The sequence below is a fragment of the Mustela lutreola genome, chromosome 9 (genome assembly GCF_030435805.1).
Source record: "Mustela lutreola isolate mMusLut2 chromosome 9, mMusLut2.pri, whole genome shotgun sequence".
Taxonomy (NCBI): Eukaryota; Metazoa; Chordata; class Mammalia; order Carnivora; family Mustelidae; genus Mustela; species Mustela lutreola.
In genome coordinates, this window is record NC_081298.1 from 5,826,167 (window position 1) to 5,849,246 (window position 23,080).

Sequence of the window (23,080 nt, forward strand, 5' to 3'; positions counted from 1 at the left end):
CCAGTGCCTTCTGAGAGCAGGGAGCTTGGCTCTGAAGGATATAACTTTAGGTGAGTAGTCACAATTTCATGGGTGCCAGAAACACGGCCCCAGGCCAAAAATGAAATGGTTGCCCAGATGCTGCAGAACACAGGAAATTCCACCCTTTAAAGCTTTTCTACTGCAAACGCTACCAGGGGAGCCACAGTCCTATTGGCTCCCCACTCTTTCCCTATGTGCACCAAGAGCACACCAAGTTGGTAGTTACATGTGCATATGACTGATAGACTAACTACCTGACAGACTGTTCCCCTAACAGACTGTGGGCGTCCCAAGGCAGGTCCAGGGCAGCTTTAGCTTACTAAGGGACTAGGGTGTAGATGATAGAAGGGTGGATGGATGGATGGATGGATGGACGGATGGATGGACGGACGGATGGACGGACGGACAGAGAGGTGAATGGATGGATAAATGGGTCGGTGGGCAGACAGGTGAATGGACAGATGGGAGAATGCCTTGTCTTGATAGAGATTCACTTCGGCAAATCCTGACCTTTTGGTACAAATGAATTTGTTCATTCAGCCTACGGGTATTCATTGAACAACCACCAAAAGCCAGATTCCCGGCTGCATACTGGGGCTCAGCTATGAACCGACCACAGGGACTCTGTGCAGCTCTAGGCAGCCAGTTACCACCCCACGGACAAGAAGTGTGATGGAGCTGAGCGGACCCCTAAGTCAGTCTAAGCTTGGGGAGTCTCCAGGAGGAGGTGTGCCCGCGGTGAGGCTGGAGCTGAGAAAGAGGTGAGCAAGGGAGATAGAGGGAGAGCTGAAGCCATGGAAAGGGCGAGAATGAGGAGAATGACGCAGAAGGAGCCCTGGAGCCCGAGGGAGCCCCTGAGCTCACTGGCAGGAGTCCAGCGCTCCCACTGCTCTGCAAAGGTAGAAGGGGCTTCCTTCCTCTCCCTCCCCCTCCCCAGCACTTCCTTGCCTTCAGGCCACGCCTCTCCTCTCTCTGCCCTGTGTTCTCTTTGACTAGAGGTGGTTCCATTCCACCAGTTCAAAAAAGGACACGGACTTTTACAGAACACTTCTGTGTGCCAGGCACTGAGCCAAGCACTTTGCACAAGGTAAAGCATTCATCCCTCCGAGTATTTCTATCCCGTGTCTAGTCCCTCCGTTAAAGACAAGGCACAGGGGGTCCCTCCCAGGAATGTCCCTCGGCCTGCCAGCCTCAGGACAGGCCGCTGCTTTCAAGAACGGTGGCCAGAGCTCTAGTCTGGGTTATCCGGTTCACCAAGTGAGAGACCTTGAGCAGGCAGCTCACAGCTCTGTGCCTCCATTTCCCCATCTGTAGAATGGGTGCTATACCTACCTCCTAAGGTTGTTGGGAAGAGTAATTAATATGAAGTTTCTAAAGCAGTGGCTGGCGCATAACAAGTACACAATCATGTAAGCTCTTTGCACTCCGGGCACGAGCACGCCGGGTCCTAAGCACAGCCCCTGGAGGCAGCCAGGCCGGCTGTGGGGCGGGCTCCAAGCCTTCCCTGATGGGTGAGTTTCAGTAGCTGCTTACCTGGGTCTGAGCCTCCATAAAAAGGTCTACAATAGGGTCACCGGGGAATTAAATAACATAACGCAGGTGTGTTTTCTCTTTGTTTCACAGAAGCATTTTTCAGCTTTCTAGTATTTTTGCTAAACCTAGCGTTTCTCTAGATGGGAGAGCCGGTTTTGCTTGTTTTAACATGCAAGATAAAACACTCCACCTAGGGCGCCTGGGTGGCTCAGTGGGTTAAGCCGCTGCCTTCGGCTCAGGTCATGATCTCAGAGTTCTGGGATCGAGTCCCGCATCGGGCTCTCTGCTCAGCAGGGAGCCTGCTTCCCTCTCTCTCTCTCTCTGGCTGCCTCTCCATCTACTTGTGATTTCTCTCTGTTAAATTAATAAATAAAATCTTTAAAAAAAAAAAAAAAAAAACACTCCACCTAGACAAAATGACGCGGAGTGGATGATGCGCGTCCCCGCCTACCCAGCCGGGCCATTGGAAGCCCCCACTGGCTCGGGCTCATCCTCCCAAAGCCATTCCCAGTGGGTGCGAGCAGTAGCTTCATGTGCCTCGCTTTTGTCCACAACACGAAAGAAACCGTTCGAGGCTCTTCAGTTGGTTCTGTGGTCAGCTTGAAGGACTCGGCAACAACGGACGGAGGAAACAAGAGCAAACCGTGGAGAACGCGGTTCTGAAGATTGTCTTCAATGGTCGGTGCCTTCCACCACCGACTGTTTTCTGTCTTGTGGGGAAAGAGTATTAACGGATGTCAGAAGTGAAACAATGTCTCTGCTCCCAGAAAATCAAGACTTCCTGCCAAAGACAAAGAGGAAGGTAGGGGACCCCCATGTCCGGGGTGGGGGGCGGGGGAGGGGCGACCTCCTCTCCTCCCTCCTCTGTCCCGGCCAAGTGGCTTCAGGCAGGAAACTGCAGCCTCAGATCCAAGGTTAGGAAAGACAGCACAGGGGAGGCACAGCTCCCTCCGGCTCGGGATCTGCTCGGGATCCTCCACGCACTGATTCAAGCACTGATTCAAACGTTCCCATACGTTTTCACTTAACACACAAACATTTCTGTAAACATGACGTCAGGTTTCTTCACTTAGGAAAGTAATGGCTACTTTGGTTTTTAATTGTTTTTTAGATTTTATTTGAGAGTGAGAGAGATCGCAAGAGCGGTGGAGGGGAGGTAGAAAAAGGGAGAAGCAGACTCTCCGGAGCAGGAAGCCGGACACTGGGGCTCGATCCAGGACCCAGAGATCGGGACCTGAGGAGGCAGAGGCGTAACTGACTGAGCCACCCAGGCACCCCTCTTCTTTTTTTTTTTTTTTTAAACTTGAGACTATATAGAACCATGTCAGGCAAAAAGTCATCCACTGAACAGAATTGTTAATGGTTTAAATAATGCATCTAGATTTTTTTCCGTGTTTAGGACAGTATTGTGCAAGCTCTGGTTCCTGACCTCTTGGACCCATCATCCCGTGCGGCAGGAAGCTGTCCTGAGCCCTGCTGAGTGTTTAGCAACCCCCCCACCCCCGGCAGGGCCACCGAAAACATCTCCAGACATTATAAATGTCATCTGGAGAAAAGTCACAGCTCCTTTCCAGATCCTCAGGCACAAACACGATTCCCCCTCTTGGTTCATGGAAAGGAACAGTGAGGCAAGTTTTCATGAAATGAGACCCCAACCTGGGCCATCACCCTCCCACACACACCTCCTGAGGAGAGAAGGCTGGGGCTTGGGGACCTGAATAATGAATGACCCAGTAGCTGCGTGTTCCTATCTTCTCCGTCTTCAATCACCCTGTCCTGCCGGCCAAGGAGACTGGTTGGCTCTTCAAAGGGCAGAAACCAGTGGACCCTTCCTCTGCCGTCCCCAGGATCCAGGAGGACTGCCAAATTCCAGAAGCTCCTCTATGTAGTTTAGGGCTGCTTGAAAGGTGCTGAAAGACCCCTCGGGGAATCTTGTCGGCGCCACTGGTGAAGCACATACAGGAACCCAAACTTCCTCCCTCCCCTCCCGGCCCCCAGCCTCCGTTTCCTCCCGTGGCCAGCCTCCCGACTGGCCTCCCTGCCTCCAGTCAGCCCCACCAATCTAGTCCTCCCCCAACTGCACGAATGTCTGTTGAAACCCAGACCTGCGTCAGAGTCGTCGGAGTTGCCTCTCATCATCACCCACGGCGGCCTGCTTGGGAGGGAGAGCCGGAAGGACTCAGTCCCAGGATCCAACAATCATGTCAAAACCCTCCACTAGCAAGATGGACTTCAGACCCTGAAAAAGGTTAGTGGGGAGAAGGAGAGGCTCCCTACTTGATCCAGACACACATCTTCCTGAAGAGAAACCTTCCCCACCCAGTGTGTGGGGCTCAGCTCAGGAAAGCAGAGGGTGAAATCCCTTCTGGTGGGTGGGCTCCAGAGAATGACTGTTTGCAGGGACACACACACCCCCCCCCCGCCAGGAGACCCCTCTCTAGCCCAGCTCGATCCCCTGGGATTCAACAAAGAGGCTTTTTGAGCAAATGCCCTCTCCTGTGCAATGAGCTAGCTAGCGAGGTTGAGATGGACGTGGTCCCTGCTCTCACGAGTGTAGAGTCTACTGGAAAAGCCAGTCAATGGAACCAACTGTCCCCAGTGCCTTGTGACCGCCGGGTACAGTAGGCGATCCGAGAGCAGGTGCCGATCCTCTGGAGAAGATCCTGAGCACACAGACCAAGCCACAACCCCTCCTCTCCAGAAGGGATGTGACTCAACATCTTAGAGCTGTAAGATACTAGATGGCAAGGGTTCCTAAACTCAGCTCACCACCAAGGTCACCAAGAGAAGCTTGTTTTTAACAAAATACAGGTTCCGGGGGGGTCTGGGCGGCACAGTCAGTTAAGCGGTCCACTCCAGCTTTCAGCTCAGATCATGATCGCAGGGTCCTGGGTCCTGGGATCAAGCCCCACATCGGGGTCTGCTCAGCAGATGAGTCAGCTTCTCCCTCTCCCTCTGTGATCTCTCACTTTCACTCTCTAAAATAAATAAGAAAAAACTTTTTTAGGGGCGCCTGGGTGGCTCAGTGGGTTAAGGTCTCTGCCTTCGGGTCAGGTCATGATCCCAGGGTCCTGGGATCAAGTCCCACATCGGGCTCTCTGCTCAGTGGGGAGTCTGCTTCCCTTCCTCTCCCTCTGCCCTCCTCTCTGTCTACTTGTGATCTCCGTCTGCCAAATAAATAAAATCTTTTTAAAAAATAAATTAATTTTGGGTGCCTGGGTGGCTCAGTGGGTTGGGCCGCTGCCTTCGGCTCGGGTCATGATCTCAGGGTCCTGGGATCGAGGCCCGCATCGGGCTCTCTGCTCAGCAGTGAGCCTGCTTCCCTCTCTCTCTCTGCCTGCCTCTCCATCTACTTGTAATTTCTCTCTGTCAAATAAATAAATAAAATCTTCAAAAAAAAAAAAAAATGCAGGTTCTTGGGTGTTAGACCCAAGGCAGAAGGGCCTCAGGAACCCTCACAGAGACACCGGCCCCATGGCAGGTTAACAGTCACTACTCCCTGGGCAGTGCTGGGAATATCCAGGGGTACTCAGTTCAGTAAGACAAGCAGAAAGGAAAAGTGACACGGGTCTCCGGGAGGGATTTAGGATTTGCTTTGGGCAGAATGTGGGGGTGACTTCTCCTCAAGAAGCTGAATGAGCTCCCGCAGGTGCTACCCACACGCCGCTCCAGCCATCGACGCAGCAGCAGCAGCAGCAGCTGGGCAGGGGGAGAGGGACTGAAAAGCTCCCGTGCTGTCCCATGGGCCTGGCCTAGTAGGGAGACCACAGCGCTGGCAGGCTCCGAGGGCAGACAGAGGCGACACCCCATGTGTAGAAAGGAACCCAGAAAGATCAAGAGAGGGAGAGTAACAAGGCAAGAAGTCCTTCCCGGCTGTGTCTCCTTACTCAGGGTGCCAACCAGTTCTGGAGGCAAGTCAAAAACCGAGGATGTCAGCAGGGCTGTGCTCCCTCTGCAATCTCTAGGGGAGAGTTTTTTGGTTTTTGTTTTTTTTTAAGGTTTTACCCATTTACTTGAGAGAGAAAAAGATCACAAGCAGGCAGAGGGGCAGGCGGGGCGGGGTGGCGGTGAAGCAGGCTCCCCGCTGAGCAGAGAGCCCGATGCGGGGCTCCATCCCAGGACCCTGAGACCATAACCTGAGCCAAAGGCAGAGGCTTAACCCACTGAGCCACCCAGGCACCCCGAGAGCACCTTTTTTTGCCTCTTCTGGCTGCTGGTAGAGGCTGGCAATCCACGCGTGGATTGTGCCCGGCCTGTGGGCACATCTGTGCGGTCTCTGCCCCCGTAGGTGCCCGGCGCTCCCCTCCATGGGTCTGTGCCTGCCCCTCCTGAGGACACAAGCCATCGGGCCTTCAGGCCCACTGCACTCCAACAGGACCTCATCTTACTTCAACCACCAGCAAGAACCCTATGTCCAAAAAAGGTCGCTTTCTCAAGTTTGAGGGGGAGGGCATAGACGCACCTATTGGAGAAGCAGTTTCAGCCCAGAACAACCCATGAACTCCCCAAAACCTTCCAGCCAGCAAGTGCCAGAGGCTGGATGCCTCCCATCCACCCAACTCTGACACCCAGCTGGGAGGGTCACTGGCCAGGACCAGGATCCTTCATTGGAAAATGGTGAGAAACAAGGAATGCGCCGTGGGTCACCGGAGGGGAAAAAAAAACCAAAACACTGAGATTTGACCTTGGAAACACTCTTCAGCAAGCTGTTCCTTGAACAGGTCCCTGCAATTAAGCCTTTTTCCACTCTCATTTCTATGCTTTTCTTCCACCCATCTTCCCCATCAAGATGTTATCCCAAAGAGGCAGGGAAATCACAGTGTTTATGATGGCGCCAAAAATAACTGAGCATTCCATGAAGCTATCAACTCCAATGCAACGGTGATTTTTTAAAACTCAGGAGATCAAGTTTGTTTCTCAGATGATGATGCTCTGTGCCCCCAGCAGACAAAGGCTTTCAAGGTGTGGCGCGTCTTGCATCTGTGGGACCTGGGCATGGAGCCAGCCTGGGTTGGCCGAACGGGAGAGGGGGCAGATCTCTATGGCTTCAAGTGTCACCAAGCCTCCCTATGTGTGGCCTGTAGATTTCAGAGAAGCAGATGAAGACTGTTGACCGGCAAAGAAATCCAGGGTAACCAGGATCTTAGGAAGGGGAGTCAACAGTTATCACATCAAGGAGCAACAGTTACCCCTGGGAAGAACACACCTGCCCATTGCGGCATCGAAATTTCAAAAGCAAACCTTATCTCCCAACCAAGAGAAAACCCTCACCGCCCACTGAGCTCAGGTGGCTACGGAGTCGTTTGCTAAGAATCCCTGCCGTGCCAGGGATAACAGAGAGCTCCCTCACCTGGAAAACACACTTAAAGAAACCCTAGACTGTACTTTCTTCCTCTCATGACCAAAGATGGCTCTACTTCCTAAGTTCTCCACCTGCTTATAAAGGAAGGCAAATTCAGCTGCCCCCTCCCTGCCCCGCACCCCCCGCCCCCCCAGCAAGAGAAAAAGCCTGGAGAAATGTTCCCAAGTCCTTAGAAGCCCCAGAACCTCGACAGGAATTCACATTCACGAACTGACATTTCCCCCCTAGGAAAGCAGGCAACGGGCCCCAGAACCCGCACTGCCTCCCAGCCTTGAGGCGTTTCTCTCTCACCCATCCATGACCCTATCTTGTTTTGTTTTCTAACATTCAAATACAGGAGCTTCAGGTCTCGGAATCTACCCCAGCGCTAGACCCTCCTCCCTCCCAAGAAGAAAATACTGATGGCCATCACTATGGAATCGTTTCAGATGAGAAACCGGCTAATCCTTCCCTTTGCTATCCCGCCACTGAGACCGTGGGCACACGGAAGAGAAGACAACACAAACCGCTATTGAAAACACCCGCTCCCGGCCTTCCGCAGAGCTTCTAGATGTGCCATCTGCAAGGCCGGAGGGCATCAAGGTGCCAAGGACCTAGACAGGCAGGTCTCCAGTCAACACACACTCAGCTCTGCTGAGACGTCTCCCCTGTGGGAAATCTCTCATCCGCGGGGCGCTGCACAGAGCGTGCCTTCAGACAAGGACAGCTTTCCCTGCAGGCCAACCAAGAAAAGGCAGCAGCATTTTCAGTTTTCCTCCCAGAGGGCAGCCTTCACGACATCATGTGCCTTCATCAACGCGAGCTCCCACTGGTCCGCCAGTGGGCTAACAACTAGAGGACGAGGGGGAAAGAGGCAGTGCGATCCTTACCATCCTGGCTCTGGAAATGAAACCATCCGGGCCCACAAGAAGCAACACAGGGCCCCCTTCTCCCACAAATGGCCGAGGCAACCACAGTTCCCATAGGGACCTGTGGAGGGGACCTGGCTGCTGCTTGTCTATCCGTTCAGAGCTGTTAAGAAGAAAAAACAAAACCTACTGTTGTGCCCCGGACCCAGAGGTCCCCATCGGCCATCCGTGGGCTTCAGTGGGCATGAGGATAAAGGACCGTCGAGCGGTGAGCCAGGCACAAGCCCTGATTAGGACTCACTCCGACCCTTGGTTGACTTTGGGGCGTTTCCAGAACATTGTCTGCATTGCAGTTGGGCACAGCTCCTAAAAGCCAGACTCCGGTCCAAAAGCAGGTTAAGATGCTGATAAGAAAACAGTGCTTTTTCCTCCAGCCCTTTACCCCCATGACTTCCTTTTAACACCCAAGGTCTCACGTCTTGACTAAGAGATAACTGCCAACCGAAGACCTCTTTTCACGTTTCTAAAGCAAAGCAATTGTGAACTTGACATACCAACCAGATAAATCCAACTTAATAGGAACGTTCAGTGGCCAAGGACAAGCTGCCAAGAGCAAAGTATTAGGTTGGCAGAGGTTAAATTACTTCACATCCGATGCCAACCCAAAGTCAGGAATTGCTATCTTTGGGGAGAGTTATAAATCAAGGATTAGGAGGCTGCAGTTGAAGGAACGGCCTTATCCTACGTGGAAAATCCTTTTGCTCCCACTTCCCTTTGAAGCCAGCCTCTCGTGCCAAATATAAACATATCCCTTCCTGGAGGGTACACCAGGACACTTCAACTTGCAATCAAGGACCCCGGGAGCCCACTCGAGCTCAAGCTCCACCAGTTCCTTCGGCTCCACAAACAGCTTGCTGAGACCCAATGTCCGACTTACCAGGCACGCAGAATGGTTAGGGTGCTTCAAACAGGTGGGCACCGCCGCGAGCCCACCAAAGATGGGCGAATTCCAATGCATTGAACACTCCAGGGAAAGCCTACCCGTTCCACTGCTCGCATTTGACTGAAGGCAAAAATCCTCCTGAGCGATGTCTGCCCACGGATCGCCTACCATCATTTCATTTCCCTTCTCAAAATGTGGAGGTGGCAACTTGACCCTAATGTTTCTCAAGAGGGTAAGCCTTACACAAGAGGTTATTCCAACGGAGGGTCCCACACACCTCCTGACAGCCCTAGTGGCCAGAGAGGGGTATTACACACAGCGGAGGCCTGGGGCCCTGGAGGGCAAGGTCCTCCTGCAGCTGAGCTGTCTGGCTAGGGACAGAAAATGAAACTGCAGCCTTCCCTTGGCACACAACCTTCCTGCTCCGTCCCCTTAACGAGGCTGCAGCCAACCATAAATAAATTAGGCTCTGTCACTATTCCACTCATCCTAGAGACTTAAAAAAAAAAAAAAAAAAAAAAGTTTTAACCCAACTTTCACGGCTTCTATGGAGAATACTTTTTATTATACAAGTATCGTATACACAACGTTACTCGGGGAATGTTTACAGCCATTTCCAAACCTCCATATGACCCCCCCCCCGCACGGTACCGCACACCCACCCATCTTCTGGTTCAGCACGGTGGGAATGAGACACAAAGCTGTTGCTTCGTGAACAGAGTTTCAGTTAAATAGAAGCTTCCGCACCAAGAACAGAGGCCAGCATCCTAATTCTTCATACCCTGTGTACATTATGAATAAAACCTAAAAGTAGTGTTTTAGAGTACCCCACCACCTTGAGAAGTTAATATTAAAGTCAAATCCCATTTGTCAAAAAGTCTTAAGAAGTGCACCCATATTTACAGACCCCATTAAATTATGCATAAATAAAATCTGTACACTCAACGCACTGTTTCTCAACATACAAAGCCTCCTATGGGACTTGGGGGGGGGCGGTGGCGGACAGAAAAAAAAAAATAAAACAACAACAACAACAACAAAAACCGCCTCATGCCTACCCTTTTCAAGTTTACTCAAAACCAAGACGTGAAATAAATACGCAAATAAAGCTTCAGTACCTTAAAGGAACAGAACATTTCAGAGCCTCTCATTTGAAGAGTTAACTCTCAGAATTAAAAAAAAAAAAAAACAAAACCACAAAATAAAAACAACACAAAATCATCAGCAGGCTTCATTTCTACAAGTTTCATTAAACCCAAAGGCCCCCTTTCATCAAGGGGTTTAAGTGTGTCAAAGACCACCTATTAAACTAGTCGCTAAGCGGAGAGAATCTTTGCTTCCTACTGTCTGTAGGATTTGGTATCTGAAAAAGCCAGATAAATACTTTTAGATAAATATGGAGTGGACACAAAAAAACAGCCATGACCTTAACACTGCAAGTTACTGTCACTCTGACTCGCATCGATTGGACATTTCAACAGCTGTGGGTGTGGGTTTTCTCGTGAGCCCAGGGAATTTATTTAAAAGGTTCTAAAACTTGTAGCACCATGTTCAGAGAAAAGAATGGGGTTCAAAAGAATAAAATGAGCTTAATGAACAAAGAACCAGTATTGTCACCTTCTGATAACTTGTCCATAGTTAGAGACACACTTCAGCGCTAGAGAAAGAACACTAAGGAATCCAGGAGGGCACGTCAAGATCCAAAAATGAGTGGAGGCCTTTTTCATGGGAAGGTGGGTCACCAAGTGTCCCAGAAGGGTTCCCGGTCTGTCTGGGCTGAGACGGATTGTGAAGTCCTTTTCCCTCGAGACTCTTTTCAGCCCTTGGCTCACGCCCATTCTTCATTTTCTGTGCTTCTCCATTTTCTCCAAGGTTTTGCTAGAATCGGCAGGACTCTGGTCTCCGGGGTTCATGTAGGATTTGTCTAGGACTATCAGAGCCTCTTTGATGTAGTTCTGTAGAGCGGACACAGCAGCACAGATGGCTTGGCTGCCGAACCCGTGTGTGATCAGGCTGAAATGAGACAGGCAGGTCTGTATGTTCGTCTCCAAGACCGGGGCGGGCCGGTTGTTGCCGTTGGGAGTTCGGTCTTGATTGAGGAGGTCTGTGAATTCTTTACACACCTGCCTGGGAGGATAGACAACACACACCGGTGAGCTCCATCTAGCCCTTGACAGGGCCAGAGGACAAAGCCCCTGACGAGTGGGTCACCCAGGAGGCGTTCAGAACTTTCCAAAGAAACAGACTTTGCTACTAATGGTCAACGTTTGCACACTGAGCACCTACAACGGGATGGGATGCGCCAGGTCCTGAACTCAACTCTTTGCAAGGGCTCTCCTTTAATCCTCATTGTCAATTAGAAAAGCTAACGGGATTAACCCCAGTCAGAAGGCCAAGGTCACCAGGACTAGTGCGGGAGATGGGGGGCAGGGGGTCGGGATTGCAGCCCAGGAGGTTAGTTACAATGGATAGCTGCTTATTTGGTGCAGCTTGGTACACAGACACCAATTTCTCCTTCAAGAACCCCGAAAATCCACATCTCCCCCAAAACTCACTGTTTACACTCTGCTTCCTTTTGCCCCATTTTTCCGACTGGATGACCTCTGCCTTGTTTACCGTAATTTTTAAAACCAATTCACTGTTGGCTTCTAGGAGAAATCCTGGCAGCTGCATTAAAGTAGGATTTGGGACACGTAGCCTGCCCAGGTGTCTCCCACAAATCCAACCGGAATGTTACATTTAAAAAACAAAAAATCTTATCAGGAGGCAGAAGGCACCCACCATCTTGACTGGATAGGACCAAAGTGTTTCCAGTACCTTTATAGGATATGGAGACACTAATGAAAGGATGGTTGAACTATTCTGATCTGCAGAACCCAGCAGCTTCAAAAACACTCCTTCCGGAGCAATACATTCATCTGACTTCTAAGTCTGACCCAAGAGCTCACTTAATCTGACTTGTCAGAGAAAAGCCCCTGGCCAGCTCGTTTCTCCACACCGGCCCCTCACTGAGCGTTTCTTTCTGGAGCACCCTGGACGGTTCGAGACAAACCGCACACGCCCCCCCCCCAACACACCTCCCTGCCAAGTTCAAGATCAGAGCCCCGGGCCATCAAATTCAAGTCTGGATACTCACTGTGCAGCCAGCAACATGTTCTTCCTAGCAGTCATCTCATTCCGCCCTCCAAGATGGGGTCTCGTGAGATACTCCGCCACGGGTTTACTAGGAAACTCTGCTTCACAGACATAGGCAAAGTCCCGAGCCAAATGAACAGCCTCACCTAAAATCACCAGCAATTGACAAGAGACTCAGAAGGTCTGCAGTCACCCCCGGGAAACCTCCCCCTCCTCATTCTCTAACCAGGAGGGTCTACCCATCACTTGGCATGTTAAAATGGAATCACCCAAAAGGAAAACCACTCAGCGGACATGTGGCACTTTCAGTGGGCTCGCTCCCCTAGAAACACAGCAGGGAAACGCAAAGCAGGTGGAAAACAACGACTGACATCTTTCACTGCCCTGGAGTAACACTAACCGGTCTTGGCCCCCAAGCTTAAGTTTCCTGAGACACACCCCCGTTTTCCCTCGATAATAAAAATTAGCCTTGTCGAGAAGCGGGGAAACCAAGATAAGCACGTTGCACAAAAGTTGACTGGTCACTTCTCTTTACGAAACCGTGACAAAGTCTTTGCTGGGGAAACTTCTTTTTAAACCAGGGTACCCCGTTACTGAAGGAGGCAGGTCTCTGGGATGCTTTTCACCAAGAAAGGCAGGGCCGTGTTTCCACTGGAAATTAGTGCAAACAGCCCAACTATGATCCTGGACTACCCGCCCTCCTTTGTATCAATCACTGGGGGATCAGAGGGACAGAAAACCAATCCAGACTCCTCTCCAACCAGAGATGCCGGGGCCTGGCTCCACGGTGCCAAGGCTGGCCAGAGCTTTCCAGAAACCCCCGAGAGTGGCACCCCATCCCCAACCCCTCTCCTCCACTTGGCCGCCCCAGACTTCCTAAATCTGAGAACTACTGTTTGGCACACACTTTCTAATCCAAGGACCTCAGCCCAGCTAGTAAGAAAACCTCCCGCAGAGCCACATTCAGGCCCCACGCACACAGAACCCACCATTCTCCATGCGGGACAGCTATGCTCCAACCAGCAGCTCCTTTCTCCTGGCCCTGACCTCCGAAGACACTCGTAAAACGGTAGAGCCGGGCTCTGCCAAGTCTCTTTCAGCATGCAGGAGCGCCATTAGACCAGGGACAGAAAGCGATCCGAAGATCGCCTGGCCACCAGGCCACCAGCCCTCATTGGCTCCCCCAGCCCAGAGCGGAGCCCAGCGCCCTGCTGATTGGACGAGGGGCCACTCTGGCCTTCAGATCAGCCCCTCGGTGCCCCACTCCATCTTCCCGTGCCCAGCAACAGCGAGCTGGTTTTCGAAAAAAACTATTTCACTATTCCCTTAAGCGCCCCCCACCCACCCCCGCCTGGCCCCCACTTATTTTTAAGGCTGTAATTACATTCTTGGCTCTCTTCCAGCTTGGGGGTACAGACCCATTCAGTACACGAAAATGTTACATCCTACTATTTTAGGACTGGGGAGAGGGGCCCCACTAATTTTTTCTTCGTGCGGGAGAGGAACAAAGGGCTTGTGAACGGGGTTAGCCCCGCGTCCACCGGGGCTTTTCTCTTCCCAGACCACAATCCTGATACCTTACAGCTACCCAAGCTGGAAATAGCGCTTCTTCCCACCAACGCACAACCGGCTTTGTCAACAGTGTGCGGGAAGATCGATCCCCCCTCCAAAAACGGGTCCACTTGCTGGAAATGTCCCAACACCCTAAGGGTGAGAGTTCTTAGGTCAGGGAAACCGATTACTTTTCGCAGTGATTTTTCTGAAGAACCCAGAACAGGATACTTAAGCAGTCAGGGACTTAAGTGTGAACTCCTTTCATAAAATTATTGTGATTCACTACAACGAACTCACGGCAACTCTTGCTTCATCTCCACCGGTGACAGGGCCATTTTTAAGCTTTCCTTCAGGGAAGAGCTAAGGACCCAGATGACACAGTGCCAACTAAAAACACCATAAAACCAGAAAACAAAACTCCACTGACCTTCTACTAAGGACGTCAGGAGAGTGACGTGAGCAGCTTTCCGTCTCCCAGCTGGCAGATTCAACCCGATCTTGTCCAACTTCTCCCGCAAGGACCGGCCTCCATTTTTAGACTTGGCTCTGGGTACAAGAAAGTGAAGGGGCAGCTAATTTCAAAACACTGCCACTTCGAAATTCTAAATTCTAGCTATGCTGTGATCAAAGCAGAAATCTGCGGGAGTATCTACATTATGTGGCTCATAATCAGGTGATACAGGAGTCAGTCCCCTGTAATGAATGCTCTCTCCTATCATCCCCAACATTTTTTCTTTCCAATCACAGAACATTCCGAATTGTGCTGGAGCAGATGAATTTACTGTAGCAGCCCCCAGGGGCAACAAAACGCATGGGGCTCCCCCTTCTCCAATGGGATGCCACCACTTCATACGTGCAATCAAATCCTAAACAAATGATAATCTGTGAGGGCTGTTTTAGCACTTCCTTCTACATCTGGCACTTTCCAAAAGGGAAGGAATGTACTAAAATTCTAAGCCGATTAGAATTCAGTGTTAAGTATAAATGTTACATAAATGTTAAAAATACCTCCTCGGTTCTTTTATGTTACTCACAGTCAACCACCCAACCACCGACCACCATGGCCAGAGTGTGTGTCCCCCCATGTACCTACCTTCTGAGAACACCTCCTAGCAAGGAGGCATTTAAACATTCAGGCGGGGACAATCGCCTCTGGACTTCAGCAACTGTTACTTTGTATTTAGACGTGGAGCTGAGGAGGGACAATCTTCCTGGGACTGAGCAGAAGACCTCGCTGGGATTCATCACAGCCCCCACAAGCTCCTTCTGACATGGGAGACTCAGTGGGTTCTTGGTCATTGAAATGGGACCTGTAAAGAAGATCACGAGTGGCAGTCCCAAAAGCTGCACTTAGGAAAAAGGGACCCTTGCAAACCACTCACCAAATAACACTGCACGTTGGACTATGTAAATTACAAGCAGATTTTTTAAAGTCATAGTCTTCAAAGAGAATCGAATCTGAAATTCACAAGTTAACACTTTACAGATAACTAGTCATGACCCCAAGCATGGAAGGTTTTCATTTTCGAGCCACTGTTAAAATCTGTTTAATTAGAACACTTGTTTTCGAAAGACTGCTTCAGCCCTAAATAAATGGTGATTTTTTTTTCTTCCTCACTCGTCAACCAAAATCACCAGACACATGCAGATCCCCGAGACTTTCAGTGTGACTATCATGGTAAAATTTTAAAATACAAACAAACACATTCTATTACGAGTTTCCTGGGAAATTCAGTTTATTTTCGGAGTTTTTCTTCAAAAAACCATTTCCCAACTGATTTCGAGCAGTTTAAGTTCCAGTAGCAGAACCTAACTACCTTTCACCCAGGACCAACTCCATCTCCAAAACAGCCGCCTGGACTGCTAATCCCCTCAGTCCGCAAGCTAATTTCTCCAGACACTCCCTGCCTGATCCTATTTTCCAATCCCCTCCCCCACTACACCCTGCAGAAAGCCCAGCTCTCACACACACTGTCCCACCACCGTCCTTTTCAAGCTGTATATTTGGTAGGCCAAACTGTTTCAAAACCTTTTCTTACAGGTTAGAATAGAATCACATCCACTCTTTCAACAATGGTCACAAAATCGACCACCCAACTAAGGTATGTGGGGTCTTTTTTTTTCATCACTCTGGAAGACTAACAGTGTAAAACCACCGCCCAATTCAAGGGATCGTATTCCCCAAGAGAACACTATGGAGTAACAAATCCGGATTAATCTCTTACTGGAGACAGGTCCTAAGAGTTTTCCTACCATCCTTTCTCATTTAATGTGGAAAGAGATCTCTTTTTACTCAGAAAAACCTACCTTCCTCCAGCCCCCGTCAGTCCCTTCCCCAGCACAGATGTCCCCGGCCGGCCACCAAAGGCCCCCACCTTGCCAGGTTACATGCGTGGCCCCGGGGGAGAAAAGTTCGCTCTCACTACCTACCTTTGCGAATAACAGTCTGATCGTGCAGAAGCAGGTGCTGATCGTCAACATTCTGGGAAGAAACAACAAAGTTTCTCTTAAATTCGGGGGAGCCTGGGGGAGGGTGGTAGAAGCTGGGGGGCGAGCAGGTCCCGGTTCCCGGTTCGAGGGGCAGGAGCTCAGGAGCCGCTCACCTGCACCTCCTCCATCTGGTGCGTCATATCGTGCAGCCCCAGGTTCTCAGCCAAGCCCGCCGCGTCCAGGGCGTGCGCGTGGGGCAACAGCAGGTCCGAGCGGCGGTAGGCATCCCTGCGGGCGCTCATGGCGCCACCCTCCAGGCCGGAGAGGTGGGGTAACAGGCCGGCCGGGCGCCCGTGGTGCGAGGGCAGGCCAGCCCCCTCCTGGCTCTGGCGGCCCGGCCAGGCCTGCTGCTGGCTGCCGGTGGGGGCTGGCTGGTGCAGGGGGTTGATGGCAGCGGCGTAAGCTTCTCCCAGATGCGAGTAGGGGTCGGCCGACTGCGAGTAGGCCAGCTGCTGGTACGGCGGTGGGAAGTAGGGTGGTGGTTGGTATTCAGCGACTCCAGTATGGGAAAGGGGTGGCGCGGGGCTGTAGAGGTGCTGCCCGGCGGAGGAGAGGTGGGGGAGGCGCGGGTTCCCATTGCTGCTCGCGTCGTGGCGATCCTGGGAGAGAGAGAAGCAGAGACCCCGCTAGTACGAAACCCCGCTACTGCGAACTGACCGCAGCCGCGGCGCTGAGCGGCGAGCCCCCACGGGACCCACCACACCAGTACGGACCCAACCCGCTGGGCCTGCCCTCCGGCCGGGGGGCACCCGGAGGCAAAGTGCCCCGGGGGGTTCGTTGCAAACCCCGAGTCCACGGAGTAAATAGAGACTTCGAAAAACCTGGGGGAAAGCGTCCTCAAAGCCCGGCGGCCTGGGCCCTGCGACGCCCAAGGCGCTCTGAAGCGCCCAGTCCGAACCCCAGGCCTTGGGCCGGGAGAAGGCCAGGTCCGGGACAGGCGAAGAAGTCGGCATGCGGCGAGCACGATGCGGAGCCCGCTCGCTCACCAGCCCGCACATGGCGGCGCCAGACCAAAGAACCTGGGGCAGCTCGGAGCGCGGATAAAGCGCACAAAGCGGGAAGTGCGCATCTTCCCCGCCCCGGGGACCCTCCCCTTCCACGCCCTCAGGACAAAGACCTCCCGGGAAGCAACACTCCCGAGCAGGCTTGCCACCCAGCGCCGCCGAGCAGCTAGGGGAGGCACGCACCGCAGCTGGGGCTGCCCTCCCTGCTAGCCGCGTCCCGAACAAGAGGAGATACAGCAAGTGAGGCCGCCCTGCCCGGCCGCGATCAGTGTCCCCACAGATCGGGGCAAAGGGGGAGAATGAAGGACCCCGAATATTGGGCAACCTTGCCTGCGCACGTCCCTTGCCCCAAGGCTCTCTGACTTAATTCTCAAATGACTTGTCTCCCTGGGTTCGAGGGGTCACAGGGGTAGCGGGGAACCCGGAGAAACATGGCACTGTCGCCCCCTAGTGGAAGTGCCCGGGCCTGCCGACAGGGGCAGCCCCTTGAGGTCCCGCGGGCGCGCAGCCCTCGCGCGGCCCCCAGCCCGGGCTCCGCTCCGCCTGCGCCCTGGCGCACACCTCCGGCCGCCCGCGTCTTCCTCTTCCCGCTCGCCGCCTCCCTCCCTCCCACTCTCCGAAACTCTAGCTCAACCTGTCCGACTGGCTGGAGCACTCCCGAGCGCTTACGGCCCCATCTGGCCCCAGGGCCCCCCCCACCACTAACACTCCCCAGCCCCCACTTCACTTAAAAGCCAAACTTCTGTCCTTTTCTTGTTTCCCCGAGGAGTTAGCGGGGCAGGTGACAAGCCCGCCTCGGAAGAGACTCTGCAAAGGTGTCGCCGGCAAGTCGCCTCGTCTGACCCCTTTGGACCGAGATGTGGTGCGTAAAAGCCACGTCTAAGGGTTGTAGACGGGACGCTCTTCCGAGAAAAGGGGAAGAAGGGACTGTTTTGCTTCGCAGGAGACCGACCGGTAAGCTCCGCGGGTGGGATCTGCCATTCTCGTTCCAGGCCCTGTTCCCGAGGGTGGGTGTTTAGGAAAAGGCCCGATTCAGGAAGAGAGTCCCGGAGAAACGGACTAGGGGGCGCCCGGAAAAGTGGACCCAGTCCCATCGAGGGGCAGAGGCCGGTGCCTGCTCGCTGCTCCCGCGCCCTCGCCCTCGCCGTCGCCCCCACCTGGGTCCAGCGGCCCCCGCCTCCCGGGCTGTACTCGGGCGGGGCCAGAGTGCGCCCCTGCGCCCAGCTCACCTCACAGTCCTCTTCATACTTGACATTATCGGTTATTTTCCACAACATGGCGTCCGGCGTCCCCCAAAACAGTCGCCAGTTCAATCCAGGCTCCCCCCACCCCCCGAGCGGTAAATCCAAAATGGGGGTCACGGTGGCTAGCCGTCTGCCGCCGCCCCCGCCACGCGAGGGCCTCGCTGTCCCGGTCACTGGACGCGCATCGGCGGCTCTGCGAGCGTAGATGCTACCGCCGCGCGTGTACAAGCCGCTGCCGGGGACCCGGGAAGCCGCGCCCGCACTGTGTGTCCCGGCAATAGCCGGGGGACCCGGGCGCCTTAATGAGAAGGAAATTATCATAACTCCTCCCCGGGGGCCGGCACCAAGGCCCAGGCTCCGGGCGGGGCAGCCCCCAGCCAGTCCCAGCCTAGCTCCGCCCTGCACCCCGGCGGGGCGCCGAGCTGAGAACCAAGCTGCGGGGGGCAAGGAGAGGAGGCGCGTGGGCGGCCCCTCTCTGACAGCCGCCGACCAGCTAGGTCGGGGTCCCCAGTCGCGCCTTCCATCAGTCATCCCCGACATGCGAGGATGGCAGAGCTGGGGCCCGGGATCCGCATACCTAAGAGCCCCCCTTCTTTTTTCCAGCGCGCCGTGCCCCATCCTCCAAAAGACGTTGTCACCTGGAGTTAAGAGACCCCGCGTTCGGATATCTTAGCAGCTAGGGCCCCCCTCAGCTGGGAAAATGTCCCACCCCACCCACTCACGGAGACTTAAGGTTTGGGCTGGGATCTTGCAGCCAGAGCCCCGACCCCTCCGAGAGACGCCTCCCCTTCCCTCCCTCTCCGTGGTCATAGCGCCGGCCCATTCCTCCGAGGGGCTGGAAGAGCCAAGGCCTCCGGGGAAGTCTGCCCCGAGCCCCACGGAGCGGGCGGGCCTCCCCCAGCCAACGGCGTCTGGCCGCCATCGCCCCAAGGTGCATCTCCGCCGCTGACTGCGGCTGGGGGTCACCCGCGCGCCCTCACCCAGCCCTGCCCAGCCCTGCCCAGCCCTGCCCAGCGCTGGCTCGGCAGCTGCCTCCGACGGGCCAGGCACTCAGAAGCCTCAACTCATGCAGGAAAAGGTGCGGGGCGGAATACAACCCAGGCGCCACGCGCGGGGGAAGGGAGGAGGTGGGAGAAGAGGGGGGGCCGGAGACCGACCCCGCGCGTGGGGTGAGTTACCCCAGTTCTGCAGATGCAGACGGAAAACGAAAGTTACGCAGAAACCCTGCCTCTAGCCCCAATATTTATTTGCCACCCAAACCTGAACGCAATGCGCAATATTAAAAAATTTTTAAAGAAACGAAATCCATTGGCCCAATTACTGTAACTGACCTTTTTCACTGCAGGGAAAGTCGCTAATTTTCAAGGGTGAATTTTACTGGGACGTCCCGTCTGGCTCCAGGATTTGAATTTAAACATTCTGACAGAATTGGAGAAGGGGACTATTTCGATCTGATTCCGAATCCGGCTGTGCAGTAATTAATACCCGTGGGTACAGGGCCCGGCCTGGGGCGGACGCTGCCCCATCTACAGAATGATCTGCGCACACCGCCTTCCTACTCCGTCTCGGGGTGGTCTGAGCTCTGGCATGTCTTCAGACCCACATGGGCCTAAAATAAAATAACTGAAATAAAAATGGGCGCCCTCCAAGCGAACGTCCTCTGTTGCCTTAGAGTAGACAGAGCTGAGGCGATAGTCCTACCAAATGTGGGAACAAAACCTGGTAGTGAAACCACCGGGGGCTTTTCGGGGCTTTGCACTATAAAATACAAAGGATGTTGCACACACTACCCCGGACACTTCGCTTCCAAAACACCGAGGCCTGCGGGCAAAATAACCTCAAAAGCAGCGTTCCTGGTATGCGGGGTGGGGGGCGGGGGCACCTGTGCAACGCAGGAATCAGAAAGCGGGCGCAACAGGACGTGGAAGGTTGGGGTCCCGGGCACTCGCGAGAGGGAAGCTGCGCGCCTCCTTCGGGCTCTCCAGACTCCCAGAGCCGTGAGGCGGAGGCTCCACGCTGGGCCTTCTAGACCCGGGTTTGACTCAAAGACCCCGCCGGGGGTGCAACTTGAACAAGTTGTCTTGTCCACGCCGCCAACTTTTCCCCCAGGCAGGTTTGGAACCTGGGCAGGGCAGAAAACGGGCCACCACCCCACCACCACCACCACCACCACCAAACCCCAGGCCCCGCTGTCCCTCCTTCCCGCAGCAGCTGTGCCCGAAGCAACCCGTAGGGACAGAGATTCCTCCCAGCCCGGGGGGAGAGGCAAATGGAGCCGATGGCCCCGAGGGACTGCGCGCCTCCTTTCGGGGAGCCCCAGGGGCCTAGACGTTTCCGAAACGCTGGGCAAGGGCCATTCATTCCCCAGGCAGCGCCCTGGACACCCGCGCTGCCCCCCTCTCTCAGGGCACGCGTTCAAGCCAGAGCGCAGCTTCCGCGCCCGGATGAAGGCGGCGCAAACAAATGCTCCATCTTCTCGGCCCTGCAGACCCTGCCCAAACACGCGCACCCCCGGCTCGCGGCGGGAACCCAGGCACGCGCGCGCCCAGCTCGGGGCGGGAACCCAGAAACGCGCGCGCCCGGGAGGAAAGCCTCAGCCCTTCTTTGAGCTCTAGGTTTTTTCACTCTGCGGGAAGCAGGGAGCGCATGGCTCCCGCACCCGGGACCGACCTCCCTCCGAAGCTCCCGCCCCTCACCGCGGGAAGACCCGGGCCCGCGCGGCGGCGCCCCCGGGAAGCCGCCGCTCCAGAAAGGGTACCCCCTCAGGACCCTCCGAGGCTTCGCAGCCGCTTAACTGTAAACAGAATTAGGCGATCCCGGGGGTGAGCCTCGCAGGACGCCACGCAAAATCGGGGACATGGGGGTAGGTAGTGGGTTGTCCGCTGCTCTCTCTGTCGCCCCCTAGGGGGCCTGCGCTCGCACGCACTCGAAGCGGGGACCCCGGCCCCCACCCAGCCCGCTCCGACCGCCCAAGAAACCCGAATCGGAAGACCGGGAGGCGTCCGCGTAGACGCGCAGGCGGGAGACCGCGGCCGCCTCCAACTTTCCGCCCCCGCAAACCGAGGAAGGCTGCCGGGCGGGTAGAGCTGGATCCGGGTTGGCCCGAGTCTTTTCCCGCCCCAGGGAGGGGGCGCCCGGAGCTGCAGGTGGAGGCCCCCGAGCGCTCTGGTGGACGCAGCGCCGCGCAAGGTGTCTGTCCCGCCCCTTGGAGCAGCGTGAGCTCCCGCAGAGACCGCGGCTAGGCGGCCAGCCGGGTTAAGCAAAGCACCAAAGCCGGGGCCTGCAGCAATCGAAGAGCGCGCCCCTTCACGCGCCCTACACCCTACTCCACGACCTCCCTTCGCGGCACCGTCATCCCACTGGACAAACACACTTGGCAGCAGAGTCCTCCCAAAGGTCTAAGCCCACTCCAGGGGCACGCCCTGGGGCGCCACATGCATCATTTCACAGCCACTCCAAAATAACAGCAATAACATAAAAATAGCAGGTTGTTTTGATAGTGTGCGAGGCGGCCGCCGCACACACATAGAGGCTTCCTACTTAACCCAGGCTCCGACCGACTCCACTTACTGCTCACGTCTGGGCGCGCGGCCACAGGCCGGGGCTGGAACAGGGCTTCGCGGCCTGCAGCTCTTCTTCTCAGAATCTGCTTTTTACAAATGAACAGAGAGTCGCGGGTGCTAAGGGAACCTGCGGGACCCAGGCCCCGGGAGAGCCCAGGTGCATCTCTGAGTCCCCGGCCCAGTCCGGGCGCTCATTTGAAGAGCGCTCGCCAGGTGCAGAGCCCGTGGGTATAGTCTCTAACTTGACGATCACAGCCCCATTTCGCAGCAGGCGAAGGTGAATTTTTGGTCGTCCAACTACCTCAAAGCCACAAACATGCCTACTATTCAAGGCCACCTCCCTCGCGGCTCTCCTGGAAACCTGTTAGGAGACAAGCCTAGCTCTCGCCTCCCCCCTCCCCACGCCCGGGTGGACCGCCGCCCTCCAGAGGCCACGCTCGGCTCCAGTGCCTGTCACTTCCCCACTAAATCCCAGAGCCCACCGGGGCGCATTCTAACCGCTCCGAGCGCAGGCAGCCGGGCTAAGGCTCCAGCCCCGCGTCCCCGGAGGCCTTCTGGGCTCGGTGTCCTGGGACACCATCCACCTCCAGGCCAACTACGCCCGGCGGCCTTAACGCATTTCTCTGATCGCCTCCAGGCGACGAGGAGGCCCATTGTGGCCAGGCGCCCCGCGACGCGGACTCGGCTTCCAGCGCCCGGGAGCCACCCTGCGATCCCACGCGCGCCCTCCCCACCCGGCGGGCATCCTCCCGCACGTCTCTCCTCCCTGCGGGTCGGCCCTCCACCCAGCACCTCTCTTCTCACCCTTAGGAGCTGGAAATTCATGTCGTCACCTCTTCCACTTCTGTTGAGTGGAGGATTTTAAAAATGGGAGCAACGCTGGAAGAGATCCCCAAGGGCCCAGTCGTGTGCCGCAAAGTGCTCCGAGGTTTATTTAATTAACGGAAGGGGGAAGTGCAGAGGGGTGGGGGGGGGGTTCAATTCACAGCCAAAACCGGCTATCGCGATTGGAAGACACACCTGAAAGGTCGTGGTTACTCCTCCCCCGCCCCCTCCCCTTGGAAACTGTAAACTCGCCAATTGAAAAGGGTCTTCCCCGGCGTCTTGAAGGATCTTGACGCCTATGTGACAAGCAGTGTGCACGAGGGCTGCTTGCAGCGCGAAATTCTCTTAAATGTCCTCTACGGCTTGCTGGCAAAGGACATTTTAAATCTATCTGGTCTCCGAAGCTGGATCTGTTAACATTGCCGTCAGTTCTCAGACGTCTTTTCTGGCTCTGATGGAACTTGAGGCTCCACACAGGGTTCCAGGTCCCGTTCAAACTGAACCACACTGCGCAGTGAATTCCCTGGAGGAGAAGGAGTTGGGCGGACTTGGGGCGTC

General features: G+C 54.9%; 1 protein-coding gene and 1 long non-coding RNA gene across 2 annotated transcripts; one reads left to right on the forward strand and one right to left on the reverse strand.

Annotated features, from left to right (window-relative positions):
* Positions 1–9,250: 9,250 nt before the first annotated feature.
* On the reverse strand, positions 9,251–18,391 carry TFAP2C (transcription factor AP-2 gamma). The gene is made up of 7 exons (XM_059133923.1): positions 18,120–18,391; positions 16,000–16,485; positions 15,827–15,878; positions 14,490–14,706; positions 13,824–13,942; positions 11,844–11,988; positions 9,251–10,834 (listed from the first exon to the last, which is right to left on the reverse strand). The coding sequence occupies exons 1-7, from the start codon at positions 18,165–18,167 to the stop codon at positions 10,549–10,551; spliced, it is 1,353 nt and encodes a 450-aa protein (XP_058989906.1). The 5' UTR covers positions 18,168–18,391; the 3' UTR covers positions 9,251–10,548.
* Positions 17,618–19,783, forward strand: LOC131808043 (uncharacterized). Its single transcript, XR_009344659.1, has 2 exons — positions 17,618–17,844; positions 19,480–19,783. It is a non-coding gene; the product is annotated as an uncharacterized LOC131808043 (long non-coding RNA).
* The last annotated feature ends 3,297 nt before the right edge of the window (positions 19,784–23,080 follow it).